Source organism: Somniosus microcephalus, unplaced genomic scaffold (assembly GCF_052327205.1).
Source record: "Somniosus microcephalus isolate GS21.2 unplaced genomic scaffold, FLI_Smic_1.0 unresolved_chr1, whole genome shotgun sequence".
Taxonomy (NCBI): Eukaryota; Metazoa; Chordata; class Chondrichthyes; order Squaliformes; family Somniosidae; genus Somniosus; species Somniosus microcephalus.
This window is the reverse complement of record NW_028225179.1, coordinates 157,336,154-157,357,647: the sequence shown is the minus strand read 5'-3', so window position 1 is coordinate 157,357,647 and position 21,494 is coordinate 157,336,154. Positions and strand designations below refer to the sequence as shown.

The 21,494-nt window shown below is 45.6% G+C and overlaps 2 protein-coding genes across 3 annotated transcripts in view; one reads left to right on the top strand and one right to left on the bottom strand.

The window, feature by feature from the left end:
- LOC147096332 (zinc-binding protein A33-like) lies at nucleotides 1-20,225 on the top strand. 2 transcript variants are annotated; one of them, XM_085973866.1, is made up of 7 exons: nucleotides 1-51; nucleotides 9,783-10,438; nucleotides 10,530-10,625; nucleotides 10,719-10,952; nucleotides 16,589-16,611; nucleotides 16,714-16,826; nucleotides 18,163-20,225. In XM_085973866.1, the coding sequence occupies exons 2-7, from the start codon at nucleotides 10,028-10,030 to the stop codon at nucleotides 18,711-18,713; spliced, it is 1,428 nt and encodes a 475-aa protein (XP_085829992.1). In that variant the 5' UTR covers nucleotides 1-51; nucleotides 9,783-10,027; the 3' UTR covers nucleotides 18,714-20,225. The 2 variants fall into 2 exon arrangements, with proteins under 2 accessions (XP_085829992.1, XP_085829991.1); XM_085973865.1 differs by having other exon boundaries at nucleotides 16,711-16,826.
- Nucleotides 1-21,494, bottom strand: part of LOC147096328 (E3 ubiquitin-protein ligase TRIM69-like) — a 240,911-nt gene that overhangs the window by 61,066 nt on the left and 158,351 nt on the right.

The window sequence follows — 21,494 nt, the reverse complement described above, 5'->3', positions numbered from 1 at the left end:
CCGGTAATAATCTCTGGATTGCTACCTGAGCCATGTGCAAATTGGCATAGGGTAAATAGGATCAGAGAGATGAACGAGTGGCTTAAAGACTGGTGTGGGAGAAATGGGTTTCGATTCCTGGGGCACTGGCACCAGTACTGGGATAAGAGGGAGCTGTTCCGTTGGGACGGGCTTCATTTGAACCAGGCTGGGACCAGTGTCCTGGCGAATCGAATAACTAGGGCTGTAGATAGGGCTTTAAACTAAATAGTTGGCGGGGGGGGGGTGGAGGGATACGCTGAGCAGAAATTTTAAAACTCTTTGAAAAGAAAAATGAGAAGGCTAAAGTGCAGGGTAACGATAGGGGTAATGATAACCAGAGTGTGACGGGAAGGGACAGATAAGAGTGGGTCAGAGTAGGGAAAAATGGTAAAAAGACAAAATTAAAAGCTCTATATCTGAATGCATTTGTAACAAGATAGATGAGTTGACAGCACAAATAGAAATAAATGGGTATGATCTGATAGCCATTACAGAGACGTGGTTGCAAGGTGACAAGGCTGGGAACTGAATATTCAGGGGTATTTGCCATTTCGTAAGGATAGGCAGAAAGGAAAAGGAGGTGGTGTAGCTCTGTTAATAAGGGATAAGATCAGTGCAGTAATGAGAAATGATATTGATTAGAAGATCAAGACGTAGAATCGGTTTGGGTGCAGATAAGAAATAATAAGGGTAAGAAGTCACTGGTGGGAGTGGTCTACAGGCCCCCAAACGTAGCCACACTGTAGGAGAGAGTATAAATCAAGAAATAATAAAGGCTTGTAAGAAAGGTACGACTATAATCATGGGCGATTTTAATCTTCATATTGATTGGACAAAGCAAATTGGCAAAGGTAGACTTGAGGAAGAGTTCTTAGAGTGTATACGGGATGGTTTCTTGGAACAATATGTTGTGGAACTAACCAGGGAGAAGACTATTTTAGATCTGGTAATGTGTAACAAGGCTGGATTAATTAATATAATTGCAAAATACTGCAGATACTGGAAATCTGAAATAACAACAGAAAATGCTGGAAATACTCAGCAGGCCAGGCAGCATCCGTGGAGAGAGAAACAGAGTTAACGTTTAGGTCTGGGACCCTTCATCAGAACTGGAAAAAGCTGGAGATGTAACAGATATTAAGCAGGTGCAGAGACTGGGGGTGGGGGGTGGGTTAGGAGGGGAGGAAGAAATAGAAAGAACATCCTGTACTTTTGTAAGAGGCAGGAAAGATAAAATGTTGCAAATGGGAATGGCAAAAATCATACTGCATGAAAAATGGGGGCAGGGATAATTATCTGAAATTGTTGAACTCAATGTTGAGTCCAGCAGGCTGCAAAGTGCCCAATCGAAGCATGGTAGAATTTCAAATCCAGTCTGAGGGTGAGAAAGCTAGGTCTCCATCTAGTCTCCTGAACTTAAATAAAGGTAACTACAAAGGTATGAAGGCAGACTTGGTTAAAGTGGACTGGGAAAATATATTACAGGGTAAGACTGTAGAAAAGCAGTGGCAAACATTTAAGGAGATATTTCATAACTCTCAGCAAAGATATATTCCAGTGCGAAAGAAAGACTCTAAGAGCAGGATGAACCGTCTATGGCTAACTAAGGAAGTAAATGGTATCAAATTAAAAACAAAAGCATTCAATGTTGCGAAGAATAGTGAAAGGTCAGAGGATTGGGACATTTTTAAAAAGCAGCAAAGGACGACTAAAAAAATGATAGAGAGAGAAGATAGCTTATGAGAGTAAGCTAGCAAGAAATATAAAAACAGACAGCAAGAGCTTCTATGGGTATATAAAAAGGAAGAGAGTAGCTAAAGTAAACGTTGGTCCCCTAGAGGATGAGTCTGGGGAATTAATAATGGGAAACAGGGAAATGGCAGAGACCTTGAACAAATATATTTTGATAGAAGACACTAAAAGCATCCCAATAATGGATAATCAAGGGGCTATTGGGGTCGGGGGGGTGGGAACTTATAACAATCACTATCACTAGAGCGAAAGTACTCAGCAAACTAATGGGACTAAAGGTGGACAAGTCTCCTGGACCCGATGGCCTGCATCCTAGAGTCTTAAAAGAGGTGGCTGCAGAGGTAGTGGATGCATTGTTGTAATCTACCAAAATTCCCTGGATTCTGGAGGTCCCAGCGGACTGGAAAACTGCAAATGTAACGCCCCTATTTAAGAAAGGAGGGAAACAGAAAACAGGAAACTATGGACCAGTTAGCCTAACATCTGTCATTGGGAAAATGCTGGAGTCCATCATTAAGGAAGTGGTAACAGGACATTTAGAACCTCATAATATAGTCAAGCAGAGTCAGCATGGTTTTATGAAAGGAAAATCATGTTTGACAAATTTGTGGAGTTCTTTGAGGATGAAACAGTCAAGGAAATAATGCATAATTTGGAACAAACATATATCCCTCTAGGGCATAAAAACCCAAAAGGAAAAGTGATCCAACCATGGCTAACATAAGAAATTAAAGCTAGTATTAAGTCAAAGGAGGAAGCTTATAAAGTTGCCAGAAAAAGCAGTCAGCCTGAGGATTGGGATCTTTATAAAAATCAGCAAAGGGGGACCAAGAAATTGATAAAGGGAAAATGGAATATGAGCACAAACTAGTGAAAAATATAAAAACGGATTGTAAAAGTTTCTATAGGTATGTGAAAAGGAAAAGGCTGGCGAAGGTAAATGTAGGTCCTTTACAGTCAGAGACAGGGAATGAGGAAATGGCAGAGAAATTAAATCAATACTTTGTTTCTGTCCTCACGGAGGAAGACACAAAAAGCCTCCCAGAAATACGAGAAAACCAAGGGTGTGGCGAGAATGAGGAACTTAAAGTAATTATTATTAGTAAAAAAACAGCATTGGCAAAATTAATGGGACTAAAAGTCGATAAATCCCAAGGACCGGATGACCTACATCCTAGAGTTTTGAAAGAGGTGGCCATTGGGATAGTGGACGCATTGGTTGTCATCTTCCTTTTGGAACAGTTCCTGCAGATTGGAGGATAGCAAATGTAACCCCGCTATTTAAGAAAAGAGGGAGAGAGAAAACGGGGAACTACAGACCTGTTAGCCTCACATCAGTAGTTGGGAAACTGCAGGAATCTATTATAAAGGATGCAATAACTGGGCACTTAGAAACTAATCGTAAGATTGGGCAGAGTCAACATGGATTTATGAAAGGGAAATCCTGTTTAACAAACCTATTGGAGTTCTTTTGAGGATGTAACTAGTGCGGTAGACAAAGGTGAACCGGTAGATGTGGTGTATTTGGATTTTCAGAAGGCCTTCGATAAGGTCCCACACAAGAGGTTGGTGAACAAAATTAGGGCACTTGGAATTGGGGGTAATATACTAGCATGGGTTGAGAATTGGTTAACAGACAGAAAACAAAGAGTAGGGATAAACGGGTCTTTTTCAGGATGGCGGGCTGTGACTAGTGGGGTACTGCAAGGATCGGTGCTTGGGCCCCAGCTACTCACAATCTAGATCAATGATTTGGATGAGGGGACTAAATGTAACGTTTCCAAATTTGCTGCTGATACAAAGCTAGGTGGCAGTGTCAGATGTGAAGAGGCTTCAAGGGGATCTCAACAGGCTCAGTGAGTGGATGAGAACGTGGCAGATAGAATATAATGTGGATAAATGTGAAAGGCAGAGTATTTCCTAAATGGTGAAAGATTGGGGAATGCAGATGCTCAAAGTGACCTGGGTGTCCTTGTACATGAGTCACTGAAAGTGAATATGCAGGTGCAGCAAGCCATTAGGAAGGCAAATGGTATGCTAGCCTTCATTATAAGAGGATTTGAGTAGAGGAGTAAAGAAGTCTTACTCCAATTATATAGGGCCTTGGTGAGACCACACCTGGAGTACTGTGTACAATTCTGGTCTCCTTACCTAAGGAAGGATATACTTGCCATAGAGGGAGTGCAGCGAAGGTTCACGAGATTGATTCCTGGGATGGCGGGACTGTCGTATGAGAAGAGATTGAGTAAACTAGGCCTGTATTCTCTTGAATTCAGAAGAATGAGAGAGTATCTCATTGAAGTATACAACATTATTACAGGGCTTGATAGGGTAGATGCTAGGAGAATGTTTCCCTTGGCTGGGGAGTCTAGAACCAGGGGCCACAGCCTCAGGATAAAGAGTAGGCCATTCAGGACTGAGATGGGAAGAAATTTCTTCACACCGAGGGTGGTGAATCATTGGAATTCTCTACCCCAGAGGGCTGTGGAGGCTCAGTCATTGGGTATATTCAAAACAGAAGTCGATAGATTTCTGACTACTAAAGGCATCAAGGGTTATGGCGATTAGGGCCGGTGAATGGCGTTATAGAGTCAGAGTTATACAGCACAGAAAGAGGACCTTCGGCCCATCGTGTCCGCGCCGGCCATCAAGCCCTGTCTAATCTAATCCCATTTTCCAGCATTTGGTCCGTAGCCTTGTATGCTATGGCGTTTCAAGTGCTCATCTAAATGCTTCTTGAATGTTGTGAGGGTTCCTGCCTCTACCACCCTTTCAGGCAGTGAGTTTCAAATTCCAACCACCCTGTGGGTGAAAAAGTTTTCCCTCCAATCCCCTCTAAACCTGCTGTCCCTTACCTTGAAACTATGCCCCCTGGTTATTGACCCCTCTACTAAGGGGAAAAGTTCCTTTCTATCTACCCTATCTATGCCCCTCATAATTTTGTACACCTCAATCAGGTCCCCCCTCCGCCTTCTCTGCCCGAAGGAAAACAACCCCAGCCTGTCCAGTCTCTCTTCATAGCTGAAGTGCTCCAGTCCAGGTGACATCCTGGTGAATCTCCTCTGCACCCTCTCCAATGCAATCACATGCTTCCTATAGTGTGGCGACCAGAACTGCACACAATATTCCAGCTGTGGCCTAACTAGCGCTTTGTACAGCTCCAGCATAACCTCCCTGCTCTTATATTCTATGGCTTGGCTAATGAAGGCAAGTATCCCATATGCCTTCTTAACCACATTATCTACCTGTCCTGCTGCCTTCAGGGATCTATGTACATGCACACCAAGGTCCCTCTGATCCTCTGTACTTCCTAGGGTTCTACCATTCATTGTGCATTCCCTTGCCTTGTTAATCCTCCCAAAATGCATCACCTCACACTTTTCAGGCCCATCTGACCAACCTGTCTATATCGTCCTGTAGCCTGAGGCTTCCCTCCTCGCTATTTACCACTCCACCAATTTTCATGTCATCTGCGAACTTACTGATCATACCCCCTACATTCATATCTAAATCATTAATGTACACTACAAACAGCAAGGGACCCAGCACCGATCCCTGTGGTACCCCACTGGACACAGGCTTCCAGTCACAAAAGCAACCTTTGACCATCACCCTCTGCCTCCTGCCACTAAGCCAATTTTGGATCCAATGTGCCAAATTGCCCTGGATCCCATGGGCTCTTACCTTCTTGACCAGTTTCCCATGTGGGACTTTGTCAAAAGCCTTACTGAAGTCCATGTAGACTACATCAACTGCACTACCCTCATCTATGCACCTAGTCACCCCCTCGAAAAATTCAATCAAATTGGTAAGACATGATCTCCCCCTGACAAAGCCATGCTGACTATCCTTGATTAATCCTTGCCTCTCCAAGTGGAGACTAATTCTGTCCCTCAGAATTTTTTTCAATAATTACCCTACCACTGATGTTGGGCTCACTGGCCTGTCATTCCCTGCTTTATCCCTATTACCCTTCTTGAACAATGGTACTACGTTAGCTGTCCTCCAGTCCTCTGGCACCTCCATGATCTCATTGAATGGCAGAGCAGGCTCGAAGGGCCGAATGGCCGTCTACTGCTCCTATTTCTTATGTTATGCACTAGAGGGTACAGAGGAGATTTACGAGGATGTTGCGAGGACTGGAGAGTTTTAGCTATGAGGAACGATTGGAAAGGCTGGGGTTTTCTTTGGAACAGAGGAGGTTGAAGCGAGACTTGATTGACTTTTTTTACATTCGTTCCTCTGATGTGGGTGTCACTCTCAAGCACAGCATTTTTTGTCTAGTTGCCCTTGAGCAGGTGGTGGTGGGCAGCCGCCTTGAACCGCTGCAGTCCGTGTGGTGAAGTGCTGTTAGGGAGCGAGTTCCACGATTTTGACCCAGCGACGATGAATGAATGTCGATATACTTCCAAGTTCAGATGGTGTGTGACTTGGAGCAGAACTTAGAGGTGGTGGTGTTCCCATGTGCCTGCTACCCTTGTCCTTCTAGGTGGTAGAGGTCATGGGTTTGGGAGGTGCTGCCAAAGGAGCCTTGGCGAGTTGCTGCAGTGCATCTTGTAGATGGTACACACTGCAGCCATGGTGCACCGGTGGTGGAGGGAGTGAATGTTTGTTTAAGGTGGTGGATGGGGTTCCAATCAAGCGGGCTGCTTTGTCCTGGGTGGTGTCGAGCTTCTGGCGTGTTGTTGGAGCTGCACTCATCCAGACAAATGGAGAGTATTCCATCACACCCCTTACTTGTGCCTTGTAACTGGTGGAAAGGCTTTGGGGAGTCAGGAGGTGAGACACTCGCCGCAGAATACCTAGCCTCTGACCTGCTCTTGTTGCCACAGTATTTATGTGGCTGGTCCAGCTAAGGTTCTGGTCAATGGTGACCCCCAGGATGTTGATGGTGGGGGATTCGGCGATGGTAATGCCGTTGAATATCAAGGGGCGGTGGTTAGACTCTCGCTTGTTGGAGATAGTCATTGCCTGACACTTGTGTGGAGCGAATGTTACCTGCCGCTTATCAGCCCAAGCCTGAAGGTTGTCCAGGTCTTGTTACATGCGGGCATGGACTGCTTCATTATATGAGGAGTTGCGAATGGCGCTGAACACTGTGCAGTCACCAGCGAACATACCCATTTTTGACCTTATGTAAGAGGGAAGGTCATTGATGAAGCAACAGAAGATGGTTAGGCCTAGGACACTGCCCTGAGGAACTCCTGCAGCGATATCCTGGGGCTGTGATGATTGACCATCAACCACCACAACCATCTTCCTTTGCTCGGTATGACTCCAGCCAGTGGAGAGTTTCCCCCGTGATTCCCATTGACTTCAGTTTTAGTAGGGCTCCTTGATGCCAAACTCGATCAAATGCTGCCTTGATGTCGAGGGCAGTCACTCTCACCTCACCTCTGGAATTCAGCTCCTTTGTCCATGTTTGGACCAAGGCTGTAATTGCGGAACCCAAACTGGGCATCAGTGATCAGGTTATTAGTAAGTGCCACTTGATAGCACTGTCGACGACACCTTCCATCACTTTGCTGATAATTGAGAGTAGACTGATGGGGCGGTAATTTGATAGATTGGATTTGTCCTGCTTTTTGTGAACGGGACATATACGTGGGCAATTTTCCACATTGTCGGATAGATGCCAGTGTTGTAGCTGTACTGAAACAGCTTGGCTAGAGGCACGGCTAGTTCTGGAGCACAAGTCTTCAGCACGATAGCCGGGATGTTGTCAGGGCCCATAGCCTTTGCTGTATCCAGTGCACTCAGCCGTTTCTTGATATCACATGGAGTGAATCGAAGTGGCTGAAGACTGGCTTCTGTGATGGTGGGGACCTCACTAGGAAGATGAGATGGATCATCCACTCAGCACTTCTGGCTGAAAATGATTGCAAATGCTTCGGCCTTGTCTTTTACATTCACGTGCTGGGCTCCACCATCATTTAGGATGGGGATATTCATGGAGCCTCCTCCTCCCGTTAGTTGTTTAATGATCCACCCCCATTCACGACTGGATGTGGCAGGACTGCAGAGCTTTGATCTGCTCCGTTAATTGTGGGATCGCTTCGTCCTGTCTATAGCATGCTGCTTCCGCTTTTTAGCATGCATGTAGTCCTGTGTTGCAACTTCCCCAGGTTGGCACCGCATTTTTAGGTACGCCTGGTGCTGCTCCCAGCATGCTCTTCTATACTCCTTATTGAACCAGGGTTAGTCCCCTGGCTTGATGGTAATGGTAGAGTGAGGGATATGCCGGGCCACGAGGTTACAGATTGTGGTGGAATACAATTCTGCTGACGCTGATGGCCCACAGCATCTCTTGGATGCCCAGTTTTGAGCTGCTAGATCTGTTCTGAATTTATCCCATTTAGCGCAGTGGAGGGTGTCCTCGGAGTGAAGACTTTGTTTCCACAATGACTCTGCGGTGTTCACTGCTACCAATGCTGTCATGGACAGATGCATCTGCAACAGGTAGATTGGTGAGGATGAGGTCAAGTCGGTTTTTCCCTTGTGTTGGTTGTTTCACCACCTGCTACAGGCCCAGTCTGGCAGTTCTGTCCTTCAGGACTTGGCCAGCTCAGTCAGTAGTGGTCCTACCGAATCACTCTTGGTGATGGTTATTGAAGTCCCCCACCCAGAGTACATTCTGTGCCCTCGCTATACTCACTGCTTCTTCAAAGAGGTGTTCAACATGGAGGAGTTCTTAGGCAGTCCCTCGGAACCGAGGATAACTTGCTTCCACATTAAAAATGAGTTCTCAGGTGACTGATGAGTCCAATGTGGGACCTACAGTCTCTGTCACAGGTGGGACAGACGGTGGTTGAAGGGCCGGGTGGGTGGGGTGCTTGGGTTGACGTGCGCTCCTTGCGCTTGGCTTCCGCTTGCTCCCGGCAAAGAGACTCGAGGTGTTCAGTGCCTTCCCGGATGCTTCTCCTCCACTTTGTGCAGTCTTGAGCCAGTGATTCCCAGGTGTCAGTGGGGATGTTGCACTTTTTCAAGGAGGCTTTGAGGATGTCCACCTGGGACTCTCTTGCCTTGTCGGAGCTCCGAGTAGAGCGCTTGTTTTGGGAGTCTCGTATTGGGCATGCGGACGATGTGACCCGTCCATCGGAGCTGATCGAGCGTGGTCAAAGCTTCGATGCTGGGAATGTTGGCCTGAGCGAGAACACTGAGATTACTGATTCATCAGCTGAGGGAGGGCGGTAGGTGTTAATCAGCAGGAGGTTTCCTTGCCCAGGCATGACCTGATGCCATGAGACTTCATGGGGTCCTGATTCAATGTTGAGGACTCCCAGGGCCACTCCTATACCCAGGGATGGTGATGGAGGAGACTGGGACATTGGCTGAAATTCAAACTCACAGAATCAGACATATGTCGGGCTGTTTCTTGACTAGTCTGTGGGACAGTTCTCCCTATTTGGGCACAAGTCCCCAGATGTTAGCAAGGTGGACTTTGCAGGGGCGACTGGGCTGCGTGTGCCTTTGTCGTGTCCGGAGCGTAGGTCAATGCCGGGTGGTCCGTCCTGTTTTATTCTTAGTATAATTCTTGGTAACGGTTTGGTACAACTGAGTGGCTTGCTTGGCCATTTCAGGGGCAATTCCGAGTCAATCACATTGCTGTGGGCCTGGAGTTCCATATCGGCCAGACCGGGTAAGGGTGGCAGATTTCCTTCCCGAAAGGACATTAGTGAACCAGATGGGTTTATGACAATCCGGTAGTTTCATGGTCGCCATTACTGACAGTAGCTTTTTATTCGAGATTTATTGAATTACTGAATTTAAATTCTCTGCACTCCTCCAATCCTGGACTCTTGCACATCCCGGATTTTAATCGCTCCACCATTGGCGGCTGTGCCTTCAGCTGCCTGGGCCCTAAGCTCTTGAATTCTCTACCGAAACCTTCCAGCCTCTCGACCTCTCTCTCCTCCTCTAAGACGCTCCTTAAAACCGACCACTTTGACCAAGCTTTTGGCCACCTGTCCTAATATTACTTTGTGACTCGGTGTCAAATTTTGTTTCAGATTTATGGCGATTGGCAGAAGAACCAGAGGAGACATGAACTAAATTTTTTGAAGAGCGAGTTGTTGTGATCTGGAATGTACTGCTAGCGCTGCTCTGAACCGCCTTGGGACGTTTTACTAAGAAAGGCGCAATATAAATGCAAGTTGTTGTTGTTGAAGAGTGATCTCAGACTGGGAACCGAGGTGGCTCCGCCCACAGAAACATGATCCCAGCAGTTTGAATCAGGAAGTACTGAAACTGAATCATGGCTTCCAGACAGCAGGCCGAGAGTTTCACAGAGGATTTAAATTGTTCCATTTGTCTGGATTTCTTCACCGATCCGGTAATACTGGAGTGTGGGCACAACTTCTGCCGCTCCTGTATCTCTCAGTTTTGGGAAAAGAAGGAGACAAACTCCTGCCCGGAATGTAGAGAGGAGTTTCCGGAATTAAACCTCAAGGTTAATCGGGCCTTAGCGAATCTGGCCGAGAAAGCTCGAAAATTAACCCTGAATCCGAAAGAGAAGGGAAGTAAACTTCACTGTGAGGAACATCAGGAAGAACTGAAGCTGTTTTGTGAAACTGACCAGAAACTGATCTGTGTGATATGTAGAGATGCGCGGGAACACAGAGAGCACCGCTTCGTGCCCATTAAAGAAGCTGTTGGAATCTACAAGGTAAAAGGGAGCAGATTTGATCACCTGATTATTTTATCACATTTTCATGGTCTAGCACTTTTATTCTGTGATTTTTCCCTCCCAATCCCAGGATCAGCTGAAATATTCCTTAGATTCTCTCACAGAGAAGAAATCGATGGCTCTAGAAATGGAAATAAAACAGAAACAGCAGATTTCCGCAGTTAGGGTAAGGTCTCCCTGTGCTGATTTTCTGGGATCTCGGTTAGTTTTGTTGCCTTTATCGCGGTACATTAATTATGTTTCACATTTCATTTGGTAGGAACAGTCGAGCAGTCTGCAGACCCGCATCACATCCGAGTTCGCTAAAATGCACCAGATTCTCAGTGAGAAAGAGCAGCGTTTAATCAGAGATCTCCGGGAACAAGAGGGGGAGATTCTAGAAACAATGGAGAAAAACCTTCGAGAAATTCAAGAGAATTTAAATTCTATTCAGGAGAAGCTGGCAAAGTTGGAGAAACAGATGGAGCAAAAAGACGGGCTGACATTTCTGAAGGTGAGGATTATATTGCGGGTCAGTTCAGTGAAACTTCACACAGTCACAAAATAACTGATGATAACTGAAATAAATGCAGCATTTGCTGAATAGTTCGAAACTGATTGAAGCCGATTGTTTTGTCTTCTGGAGCGGTTCTGTTGTCACCGAACTAACCGGTTCCCACACTGTCTGCAGATTCCCAGGAATACCTGCAACTTCCCAGGAATGAGTTTTCGTGATCTTAACACTTAGTTTTTGGTTATGTCCATTTTGCTCGAGTTAATATATTCCCGGAACACTCATTATAATCCAGTTACAGTTCCATGTTGTGAGTGTGTGGGTGTGTCTGGTGCGGTGGGTGTGAGAGTCACTGTGTCTGTGAGTGACACTGATGTTAAGTTCCAGTTGCTGACACAGAAATCAAACGTTTCAACGACATACAATCATAGAATGCTACAGCACACAAGGAGACCGCTCAGCTCATCTTGCCCATGATAATTTAAGAACATAAGAAATGGGAGCAGGAGTAGGCCATTCGGCCCTTCGAGCTCGCGCCGCCATTCAATGAGATCATGGCTGATCATCTTCCTCAACTCCATTCGCCAGCCCTATCGCCATATCCCTTGATGCCCTTACTAGTCAGAAATCTATCGACTTCTGTTTTGAATATACCCACTAACTGAGCCTCCACAGTCCTCTGGGCTAGAGAATTCCAAAGATTCACCACCCTCTGTGTGAAGAAATTTCTTCTCATCTCAGTCCTGAATGGCCTACTCTTTATCCTGAGGCTGTGGCCCCTGGTTCTAGACTCCCCGGCCAAGGGAAACATTCTCCCAGCATCCACCCTATCAAGCCCTGTAATAATGTTGTATGCTTCAATGAGATCCCCCCTCATTCTTCTGAATTCAAGAGAATACAGGCCTAGTTTACTCAATCTCTTCTCATATGACAGTCCTGCCATCCCAGGAATCAATCTCGTGAACCTTTGTTGCTCTCCCTCTATGGTAAGGGGACCAGAATTGTACACAGTACTCCAAGTGTGGTCTCACCAAGGCCCTATATAATTGGAGTAAGACTTCTTTACTCCTGTACTCAAATCCTCTTGTAATAAAGGCCGGCACACCATTTGCCTTCCTAATGGCTTGCTGCATCTGCACATTCACTTTCAGTGACTCATGTACAAGAACACCCAGGTCCCTTTGAACATCTGCATTCCTCAATCTTTCACCGTTTAGGAAATACTCTGCCTTTCTGTTTTTGCTACCAAAGTGGATAACTTCACATTTATCCACATTATATTCCATCTGCCATGTTCTCGCTCACTCACTGAGCCTGTTCAGATCCCCTTGAAGCCTCTTCGCAACTGACTCTGCCACCTAGCTTTGTATCATCAGCAAATTTGGATATGTTACATTTAGTCCCCTCATCCAGATCATTGATCTAGATTGTGAAATAGCTGCGGCCCAAGCACCGATCCTTGCGGTACCCCACTAGTCACAGCCTGCCATCCTGAAAAAGACCCGTTTATCCCTACTCTTTGTTTTCTGTCTGTTAACCAATTCTCAATCCATGCTAGTATATTACCCCCAATTCCATGTGCCCTAATTTTGTCCACCAACCTCTTGTGTGGGACCTTATCGAAGGCCTTCTGAAAACCCAGATACACCACATCTACCGGTTCCCCTTTGTCTACTCCACTAGTTACATCCTCTCAGAACTCCAATAGGTTTGTCAAACAGGATTTCCCTTTCATAAATCCATATTGACTCTGCCCAATCTAAGTGCCCAGTTATTGTATCCTTTATAATAGATTCCTGCATTTTCCCAACTACTGATGTGAGGCTAACAGGTCTGTAGTTCCCCGTTTTCTCTCTCCCTCCTTTCTTAAATAGCGGGGTTACATTTGCTATCCTCCAATCTGCAGGAACCGTTCCCGAATCTATAGAATTTTTGATAGAGCTAACCAATTAATCCCACTCCCACTGCTCTTTCCCCATTCCCCTGCAAATTTTTCTTTTTCAAATATTCATCCAATTCCGTGTTGAAAATTACTATTGAATCTGCTCCCTTCACACTTTCAATCTGTGCATTCCAGATTATCACAATTCATTATTAACAAAAAAATTCTCCCTATATTATTTTGCCAAATATCTGAAATTTATGTCTTCTGGTTAGGACCCTCCTGCCAATTAAAACAGTTTGTTATTATTTATGCTATCAAAACTCCTCAATTTTGAACATCTCCATTGAATCTTCCCTTCTCCTTCTCTGCTGTAAGGAGAACAATCCCAGATTCCCCAGTCGCTCATAACTGAAGTCTCTCATCCCTGCTATCGTTCTGGCAACCTCTTCTGCACCCTCGCCGAGGCCTGTCCATCCTTCCTAAAGAGTGGTGCCTAGAATGGGACAGAATAGTCCAGCTGAGGCTTAGCCAGTGATTTTTCTTAAAGGTTTGGCATAACTTCCTCGCATTTTTCTCTCTACTATTTTACAAAGCTAATGTTCCATTATGGCTTTTTAACATCTTTATCAACTTGTCCTACCACCTTCAAATATTTATGTATGTGATTCCCCCAGGTCCCTCCGTTCCTGCACTCCTTTAAAATTATACCAATCAATTTATATTGCCTCTCATTCTTCCTTCCAAAATGCATCGCTTCACCCATCTCCATGTTAAGTTTCATCTGCCATGTGTCATCCCGTTTCAGCAGCCTGCCACTGCCCTCCCGAAGTCTGCTACTATCCTCTTCACTGTTTACATTTCCAAATTTTGTATCATCTGGAATTTTTTTGAGATAACAGAGTAGACAAGGGTAATGTAGTAGATGTAATTTATCTAGATTTTCAAAAGGCCTTCGATAAGGTAGCACATAATAGACTAATGAATAAGGTCAGAGAATGCGGAGTCAGGGGACAAGTAGCAGAATGGATAGCTAGCTTCAAGACAGATAGCAGAGAGTAGGGGTAAAGGGTAGCTTTTCAGAGTGGCAGAAGGTGGGAAGTGGTTTGCCACAAGGATCAGTGCTGGGACGGACCACTTGTTCACAATTTATATTAACAATTTAGACTTTGGAATCAAAAACAATTTCTAAATTTGCAGATGACACCAAATTGGGGGGATAGTCAATACTGAGGAGGCTGCAACAAATTACAGGAAGAGATTAATAAACTTGCAGAATGGGCATATAATTGGCAAATGAATTTCAACACATAAATGTGAGGTATTGCATTTTGGTAGGAAGAATAGGGAGGTCACTTATTACTTGGAGGGTGCGAGTCTGGGTGGAGTAGAGGAGCAAAGGGATCTCGGAGTACAACTATACACACAGCACTAAAAGTATCGACACAGGTTAGCAAGGCCATCAAAAAAGCAAACCAAGCTCTCGGGTTTATTTCCAGAGGGATAGAATTGAAAAGTAGGGAAGTTATGCCAAACTTGTATCGAACCTTCAAGATTCAAGATTATTTTATTGCCATATGTAACTAGTACAATGGAATGCTTACTCCCCACTCACTCCCACAATATAAGTATAAATATAAAAAGCAAAAGTAAAAACAAGTATATAAATATAGAAACAATAAGCAAATAAGTATAGCAATGACAGTCCAAGTTGCAGGATATGATGAATAGTGCAAAAAGCCTCTATTACCACTGGAAGTAATAGTAATGTAATATGATAAGTATATGGTAGTATAAGTATATAATAAGTATAAGTTAAAATGCAGTGTGCGATGTACAAATGAGTTATAAGTTAAGGTTGAGGTACAAGAGTCCTATGTGCACACAGTCCAGTGATCAAGAATGTTCTTGTGTGCTCACGGTTCATGTGATATACAATTCCAGGGTGGAGGGGAGAATGTGACTATGATATGTGGGGCAGTGCGGTTAGCAGTTCAGTAGGCGCACTGCCTGTGAGTAGAAACTGTTCTTGAACCTGCTGGTCCTGGTTCGGATGCTGCGATACCGACAACCGGACCGCAGGAGGGAGAACAGTTTGTGCCCAGGGTGATTGGGGTCCTGGATGACGGAGCGGGCCTTGTTCTGACACCTGGTCTGGAAGATCTCCTCGATGGACGGAAGTGCACACCCGATGATCTTTTCTGCCGTCCTCACAACCCTCTGGATGGCTTTCCTGTCCTGTGCAGTGGTGTTACCATACCACACATTGACACCACCCGTCAGGACGCTCTCTATGGTGCCACGGTAAAAGTTCACAAGCCACTGTGTGCTTATGCCACATTTCCTCAGGCACCGTAGAGGGTAGAGGTGCTGGTGTGCCTTCTTCAGCATGGCCTCAGTATTGTGGTTCCAGGCCAGGTCATCGGAGATCTGCAGTCCCAGGAATCGGAAGCAACTGACGACTTCCACTGGTGTCCCGTCTATGATGATGGGGCGGTGGTTCCCTTGGTGGCTTCTGAAGTCCACGAGGAGCTCCTTAGTCTTACCAACGTTCAGGACAAGGCTGTTGTCATTGCACCATCTCATCAGCTGGACTATCTCATCTCTGTACTCCGTCTCGTCATCGTTGCTTATCAGGGCAATTATTGTGGTGTCGTCGGCAAACTTGATCCGGTTGTTGCTGTGTATGGCTGTACAGTCATGTGTAAACAGAGAGTACAGCCAAGGACTGAGGCAGCAGCCTTGTGGCACTCCGGTGTTGAGGACCAGAGTGGATGAGGTGTTGTTCCCTATTTTCACCACTTGAGGCCTACCAGTCAGGAAATCCAGAATCCAATTGCAGATGGGGGTGCCCAGGCCTAGTTCCCTCAGTTTCAGGAACAGCTTGGAGGGAACAATAGTATTAAATGCAGAGCTGTAGTCAATGAACAACAGTCTGACGTAAGTGTCCCTCCTGTCTAGGTGTTCCAGGGCAGTGTGTAGTGTTAGGGAGATGGCATCGTCCACAGACCTGTTCGCCCTGTATGCGAACTGAACCGGGTCCAAGGAGTCGGGGATGATGCTGTTTATGTGTCATGACCAGCTTTTCCAGGCACTTCATGGCTATGGATGTTAGAGCCACGGGTCGATAGTCATTGAGGCCTGTTACCTTGGTCTTCTTAGGTAACGGCACAATGGTCGTCTCCTTGAAGCACACTGGTACAACAGACTGCTGCAATGAGATGTTAAAAATGTCCGTGAACACAGGAGCCAGCTGGTCTTGAAGACACGGGGTGGAACCCCGTCTGGGCCGGCTGCCTTCCGTGCTTTCACCCTTGGTTATACTTAGCTGCGTACAATTCTGGTCACCATATTATAAAAAGGATATAGAGGCTCTGGAAAGGGTGCAGGGAAGATTCACAAGGATGATACCAGAAAAGTGAGGGTATAGATATTGGGAAAGGGTGAAAAGGCTGGGAGAAGGCTGAGGGGGAATAGAGGTTTATGCTGATAGTTAGATGAGGAAAGACGGGAAGAGGCGCGAGTGGAGCATAAACGGCAGCATGGACTGGTTGGGCCGAATGGCCTGTTTCAGTGCTGTATATCCGATGTTTCAATGGTGCCTTGTATATTGAAGTCCAGGTCATTGATTATATAACAAGAAGAAGCGAAAATTCGGATTATCAGCAGCTTGTAACAATCTGGGTGTAATTTCAGCTGTCACGATATAGACGCTCAGTCTCTCTCAACTCAGAATGTGTTTTATTTATTTCAGGAGGAAGTTTGTTGGACGAGGAGGTAGGACATGTTCTTTACTGAAACTCTGCACAGTTTGGTAAAACAGCTCAGAAAAGTGTTTATGGTCAATTTATAACATCAACTGTTTAATATTTACAGCAGTAGTGAGGACTATCAAGTACTGTCAGTAGCAGATGGTGCCCTGTCTATCGGAAAGTTCAACGGCCCTTTACAGTACACAGTGTGGAGAGAAATGATAGACGCCATTCACCCCGGTAAAACTCTTCTGTTTCTTTTCCTGATTTATAAATCCAGATGAGAAGAGCCTAAACCAGCTCTCAGACCCCAGATTAAATTTTCACAGTGTCGGTTGTTAATCCCCGGGAGCCTCTCCATTCTCATATTTTGCTTTCTTGTGGGTTCCTCTGGGTAAGTGGCTGAAGCCACCAGCACTGTGTGCTAAAGCAGTAAAGGGATCTGTATAACCAGAGGACTAGAGCACCAATCTCAGGATGTGAGACTGAATTTGTAGAGGAGACTGGTCCGGCCCCGGCTGGAGTTCAGAGGACTAGAGCACCAATCTCAGGATGTGAGACTGAATTTGTAGAGGAGACTGGTCCGGCCCCGGCTGGAGTTCAGAGGACTAGAGCACCAATCTCAGGATGTGAGACTGAATTTGTAGAGGAGACTGGTCCGGCCCCGCCTGGAGTTCTGGGTATGATTTTGATCAACATATCAGGAAGACATGCGGGCATTGGAGAGCTTGCGGTAAAAGGCAACTCATCTGATAGGTGGGATTAGGCACCTTAGTCAAGAGGAGAGGCTGCAGAATCTGGGAGTCTTTGCACTGGATAAGGAAGGGCTTGGGGAGATCTTACTGAAGTTTTCAAGATCTGAAACTGAAACAGTATAGAGACGATACACATCCATGGGTTTAACACATTAACAAAGTCAACAACGTATTAGGGATAACCTCAAGAAGGTTGAGGGTAGGTTTAATAGAGGTACTTAAAATTGTGAGAGATTTTGATGGAGCAGATGAGGAGAACCTGTTTCCTTTGTCAAGTGGGTCTGTAACCAGAGGTCATTGATTTAAAATAATTGGCAGAAGAACGAGAGTGGAAATGAGGAGAAATTGTTTCCCACAGAGGGTTGTTAAGATCTGGAAAGCGCTGTGTGACAGGGTGGTGGAAGCAGATTGCAGAGCAACTCTCAAAAGACACGGACTGGGAGAGCACTAAAAGCTGGGGTGTGGGCCTGAATTGGACAGCTCTTTCAAAGAGCCGGCACAGGCACGATGGGCCGAATGGCCGCCTCCTGTGATGTAAGATTCTATGGTTCTAGTCCAACCGGTAATTGGGTTGGTTGATTTTCCAGGTGTCCGGGGCAGTCTCTCACCTCCCCCCCGCTGTCTCCAGGGGTTCTCTGGTCTTTATCTACAAGTTGGGGATGAAAACGATGTAAATCGACCCCAGGACGTAAACCCTGGAGTGGCAGCAGATTCCATGAACACAACCCAGAGCCCGGGTGGTCACTTTAAAAAGGAAAGTCTTTGAATAAATCACAGCAAGAAACTAAATCACTGACTGTGTTATTTTAACTTTTCCCCAGCTCCAGCCTCTCTGACTCTGGATCCGAACACAGCGAATCCCTGGCTCATCCTGTCTGAGGATCGGACCAATGTGAGAATCAGAGACAAATGGCAGCCGCTCCCTGACACCCCGGAGAGGTTTGATTACTTGCCCTTTGTTCTGGGATCGGAGGGATTCACATCAGGGAGACACTACTGGGAGGTGGAGGTGGGGGACAAGACACGGTGGGTTGTGGGAGTGGCCCGAGAGTCTGCTGAAAGGAAAGGAAGAGTCGACCTGAGACCTGAGACCGGATACTGGACTGTGTGGCTGTTCCCTGGAAGAGGCTATTTAGCCAACACCGCTACCTTTTCCACCCCCCTCACCCCGAGTGTGAAGCCCCGGAAGATCGGGGTGTACCTGGACTATGAGGACGGACAGGTGTCATTTTACAATGTGGACAACATGTCCCATCTCCACACTTTCACCCACACTTTCACTGAGAGAATCTTTCCCTTCTTCCATCCGGGATCGAATGATGACGGGGAAAACTCTGCCCCGCTGACAATCTGCGGGGTTAAAGGTCACTAACAGGTCCATCCCATAATTTCACCCTGCCTCCTGCCAGCTGCAAACTGATGGGCGTCGGTCTCAGTCACAGGTGGTGCGGATGGTCCAAATGTCACCTGAGGTCAGGGCAGCTACAACCGAGTGACAATGTCTTGTTGGTGAGATTTGTTTGTTTAATCGGTGCAGGGGAACAAACTCATGGCAACTGCTCCAGAGACTCCTGTAAAATTAAATAAAAACCTCAAGAACATCGAGAATCATTGGGGCCCAGAGACAGAGGAGAATTAAAACACGGGCAGAAATACACCAAGGGAACCACAGACTCCAGCTGGGAAGTTAAAGGTAAAGAGGGGCAGGGGAGAGGAACTAGGGTGAGATAGAACACCAGTGGGAAGGACATGACAAAGGGACCATCCGAGACACGGCAAATTAAATAATACCCGAGGGAAGGAAAAAGTAAAAGGTTCACCAGATAGAAGTGAAATCAAAAGGGAACAGGAGGGAGTGTCAGAAACATGGGAAAACCCAGGGGATGGAAATGATCAGAACATTCAAGCGTGTGGAGTGTTTAGAATAGAGAGTGGACAAGGTCATCACCTGTGGAGAGAGAAGACAGGTTAACATTCCGGGAATACACCCTGCATCGGAACTGGGAACTGAAAGATCAGCAAGGGCCTGTGTAGGGCTGGGGAATAGAAGGAGGGGGAGAGAAGAAACAAATGGATGGTGAATTGTAGAGAGGAACTGACTGGGTGGAATGAGCTGTGAGCTGCAGGAACCCGGTGACCTTCCTGCCTGTAATGTTGCTCCACAGGCGGAAGGTGGCGCTACATGGCGGTGTTTGAGATGAATTAGTGCAACACCTCTGCTGCCCAGCGCTGTTATTAAACTGCACCATAGAAGCGGCATTTATTAAAAACACAGCGATTCGGGGCTTAATTACACCCCCGAAGCATGAACTAAACGCGTTGTTTGTTTTATTTACACCATGCTCCAGACTCTGGCTCCTTATAATTCCCATCCCGAACTGATCGGGCCGATTTTAAGAGCCCCCGCCTGGTGTAACCGGAGTGATAAAGCCCAGAATTGGACCCAATGCTCCAGCTGGGACTGAACTCATGTTGTATATCAGTGTTTTATTTATCCCTCAACCAGCATTAGGAAAACAATATCAGATTGCTGTCCGTGGAAGCTTGCTGTGCAAGAACTGTGTTGCGTTTCTTCCATTACAACAGTGACTACACTTCAAAAGTACCTCATTGGCTGTAAAGTGCTTTGGGCGTCCTGAGGCTGTGAAAGGCGCTATATAAATGCAAGTCTGTCTGTCTGTCTTTCACATTCTGATCAACCTCATATTTTAAAGTTGTATCTGTGTTTCAGGGTTTGATGAGTGGATTTAAATGTTGTATTCTGCAGAGTTTATTAGGAAACAAAGTATATAATTGTAACCAAGTATTGAAAGTGTTTGATAAATTGTAAAGTGCTGTCTGCTTGTACCCTGCACACAGAAATAAAAGTATCTGCTTCATCTGTCTGCAGAGTCTGTGCCTAAATCAGAAGGTGGTGTCAGAATTGCCGAGCGCTGGTTGGTGTGTTTACTGAGACACACAGACCAGGGAGGGTCCAGGCTGGATTGCTGGTGAGACACACTATCTGAAGCAGGGGGATTTTAACTATCATATTAATTGGACAAATCAAATTGGGCAGGGCTGCCTTGAGGATGAGTTCATTGAGTGTATTAGGGATGGGTTTCTTGAGCAGTATGTAACTGAACCGACCAGGGGGCAAGCAACCTTAGATCTGGTCCTGTGTAACGAGACGGGATTAATTAAAAATGTCCTAGTAAAGGATCCCCTTGGAATGAGTGACCATAACATGGTTGAATTCCATATTCAATTAGAGGGTGAGAAGGTTGGATCTCAAACAAGCGTGCTAAGCTTGAATAAAGGAGACTATGAAGGTATGAGAGCGGAATTGAGTAGTGTGGATTGGGAAAATAGATTAAAGGGTAAGACGATACATGATCAGTGGTGTACATTTAAGGAGTTATTTTACAACTTCCAAAAAAAAATATTCCACTGAGAAGAAAAGGGTGTAAAAGAAAAGACAGCCATCCGTGGCTAAGTAAAGAAATTAAGGATAGTATTCGACTAAAAACAAGGGCATATAAGGTAACCAAATCTAGTGGGAGGATAGAGGATTGGGAAAACTTTAAAAGACAGCAAAAAATAACAAAAAGATTGATTAAGAAAGGGAAGATAGATTATGAAAGTAAATTAGCAAAAAATATAAAAACAGATAGTAAGAGTTTTTATAGTTATATAAAAAGAAAAAGGGTGGCTGAAGTAAATGTTGGTCCCTTAGAGGATGAGACCGGGAAATTAATGGTGGGAAATATGGAGATGGCAAAAACACTGAATGAATATTTTACATCAGTCTTTACAGTAGAAGACACTAAGAATATCCCAACACTGGACAAACAGGGGGCTAAAGGGGGGGGGGAGGAGCTAAACACGATCAAAATCACTAAGGAAGTGGTACTCGGTAAAATAATGGGACTCAAGGCGGATAAATCACCTGGACCTGATGGCTTACATCCTAGGGTCTTGAGGGAAGTGGCGGTAGGGATTGTGGATGCATTGGTAATAATTTTCCAAAACTCCCTGGACTCGGCAAAGGTCCCGGCAGACTGGAAAACTGCTAATGTAACACCCTTATTTAAAAAGGGCAGTAGACAGAAGGCTGGAAACTATAGACCGGTTAGCCTAACATCTGTGGTAGGTAAAATTTTGGAGTCCATTA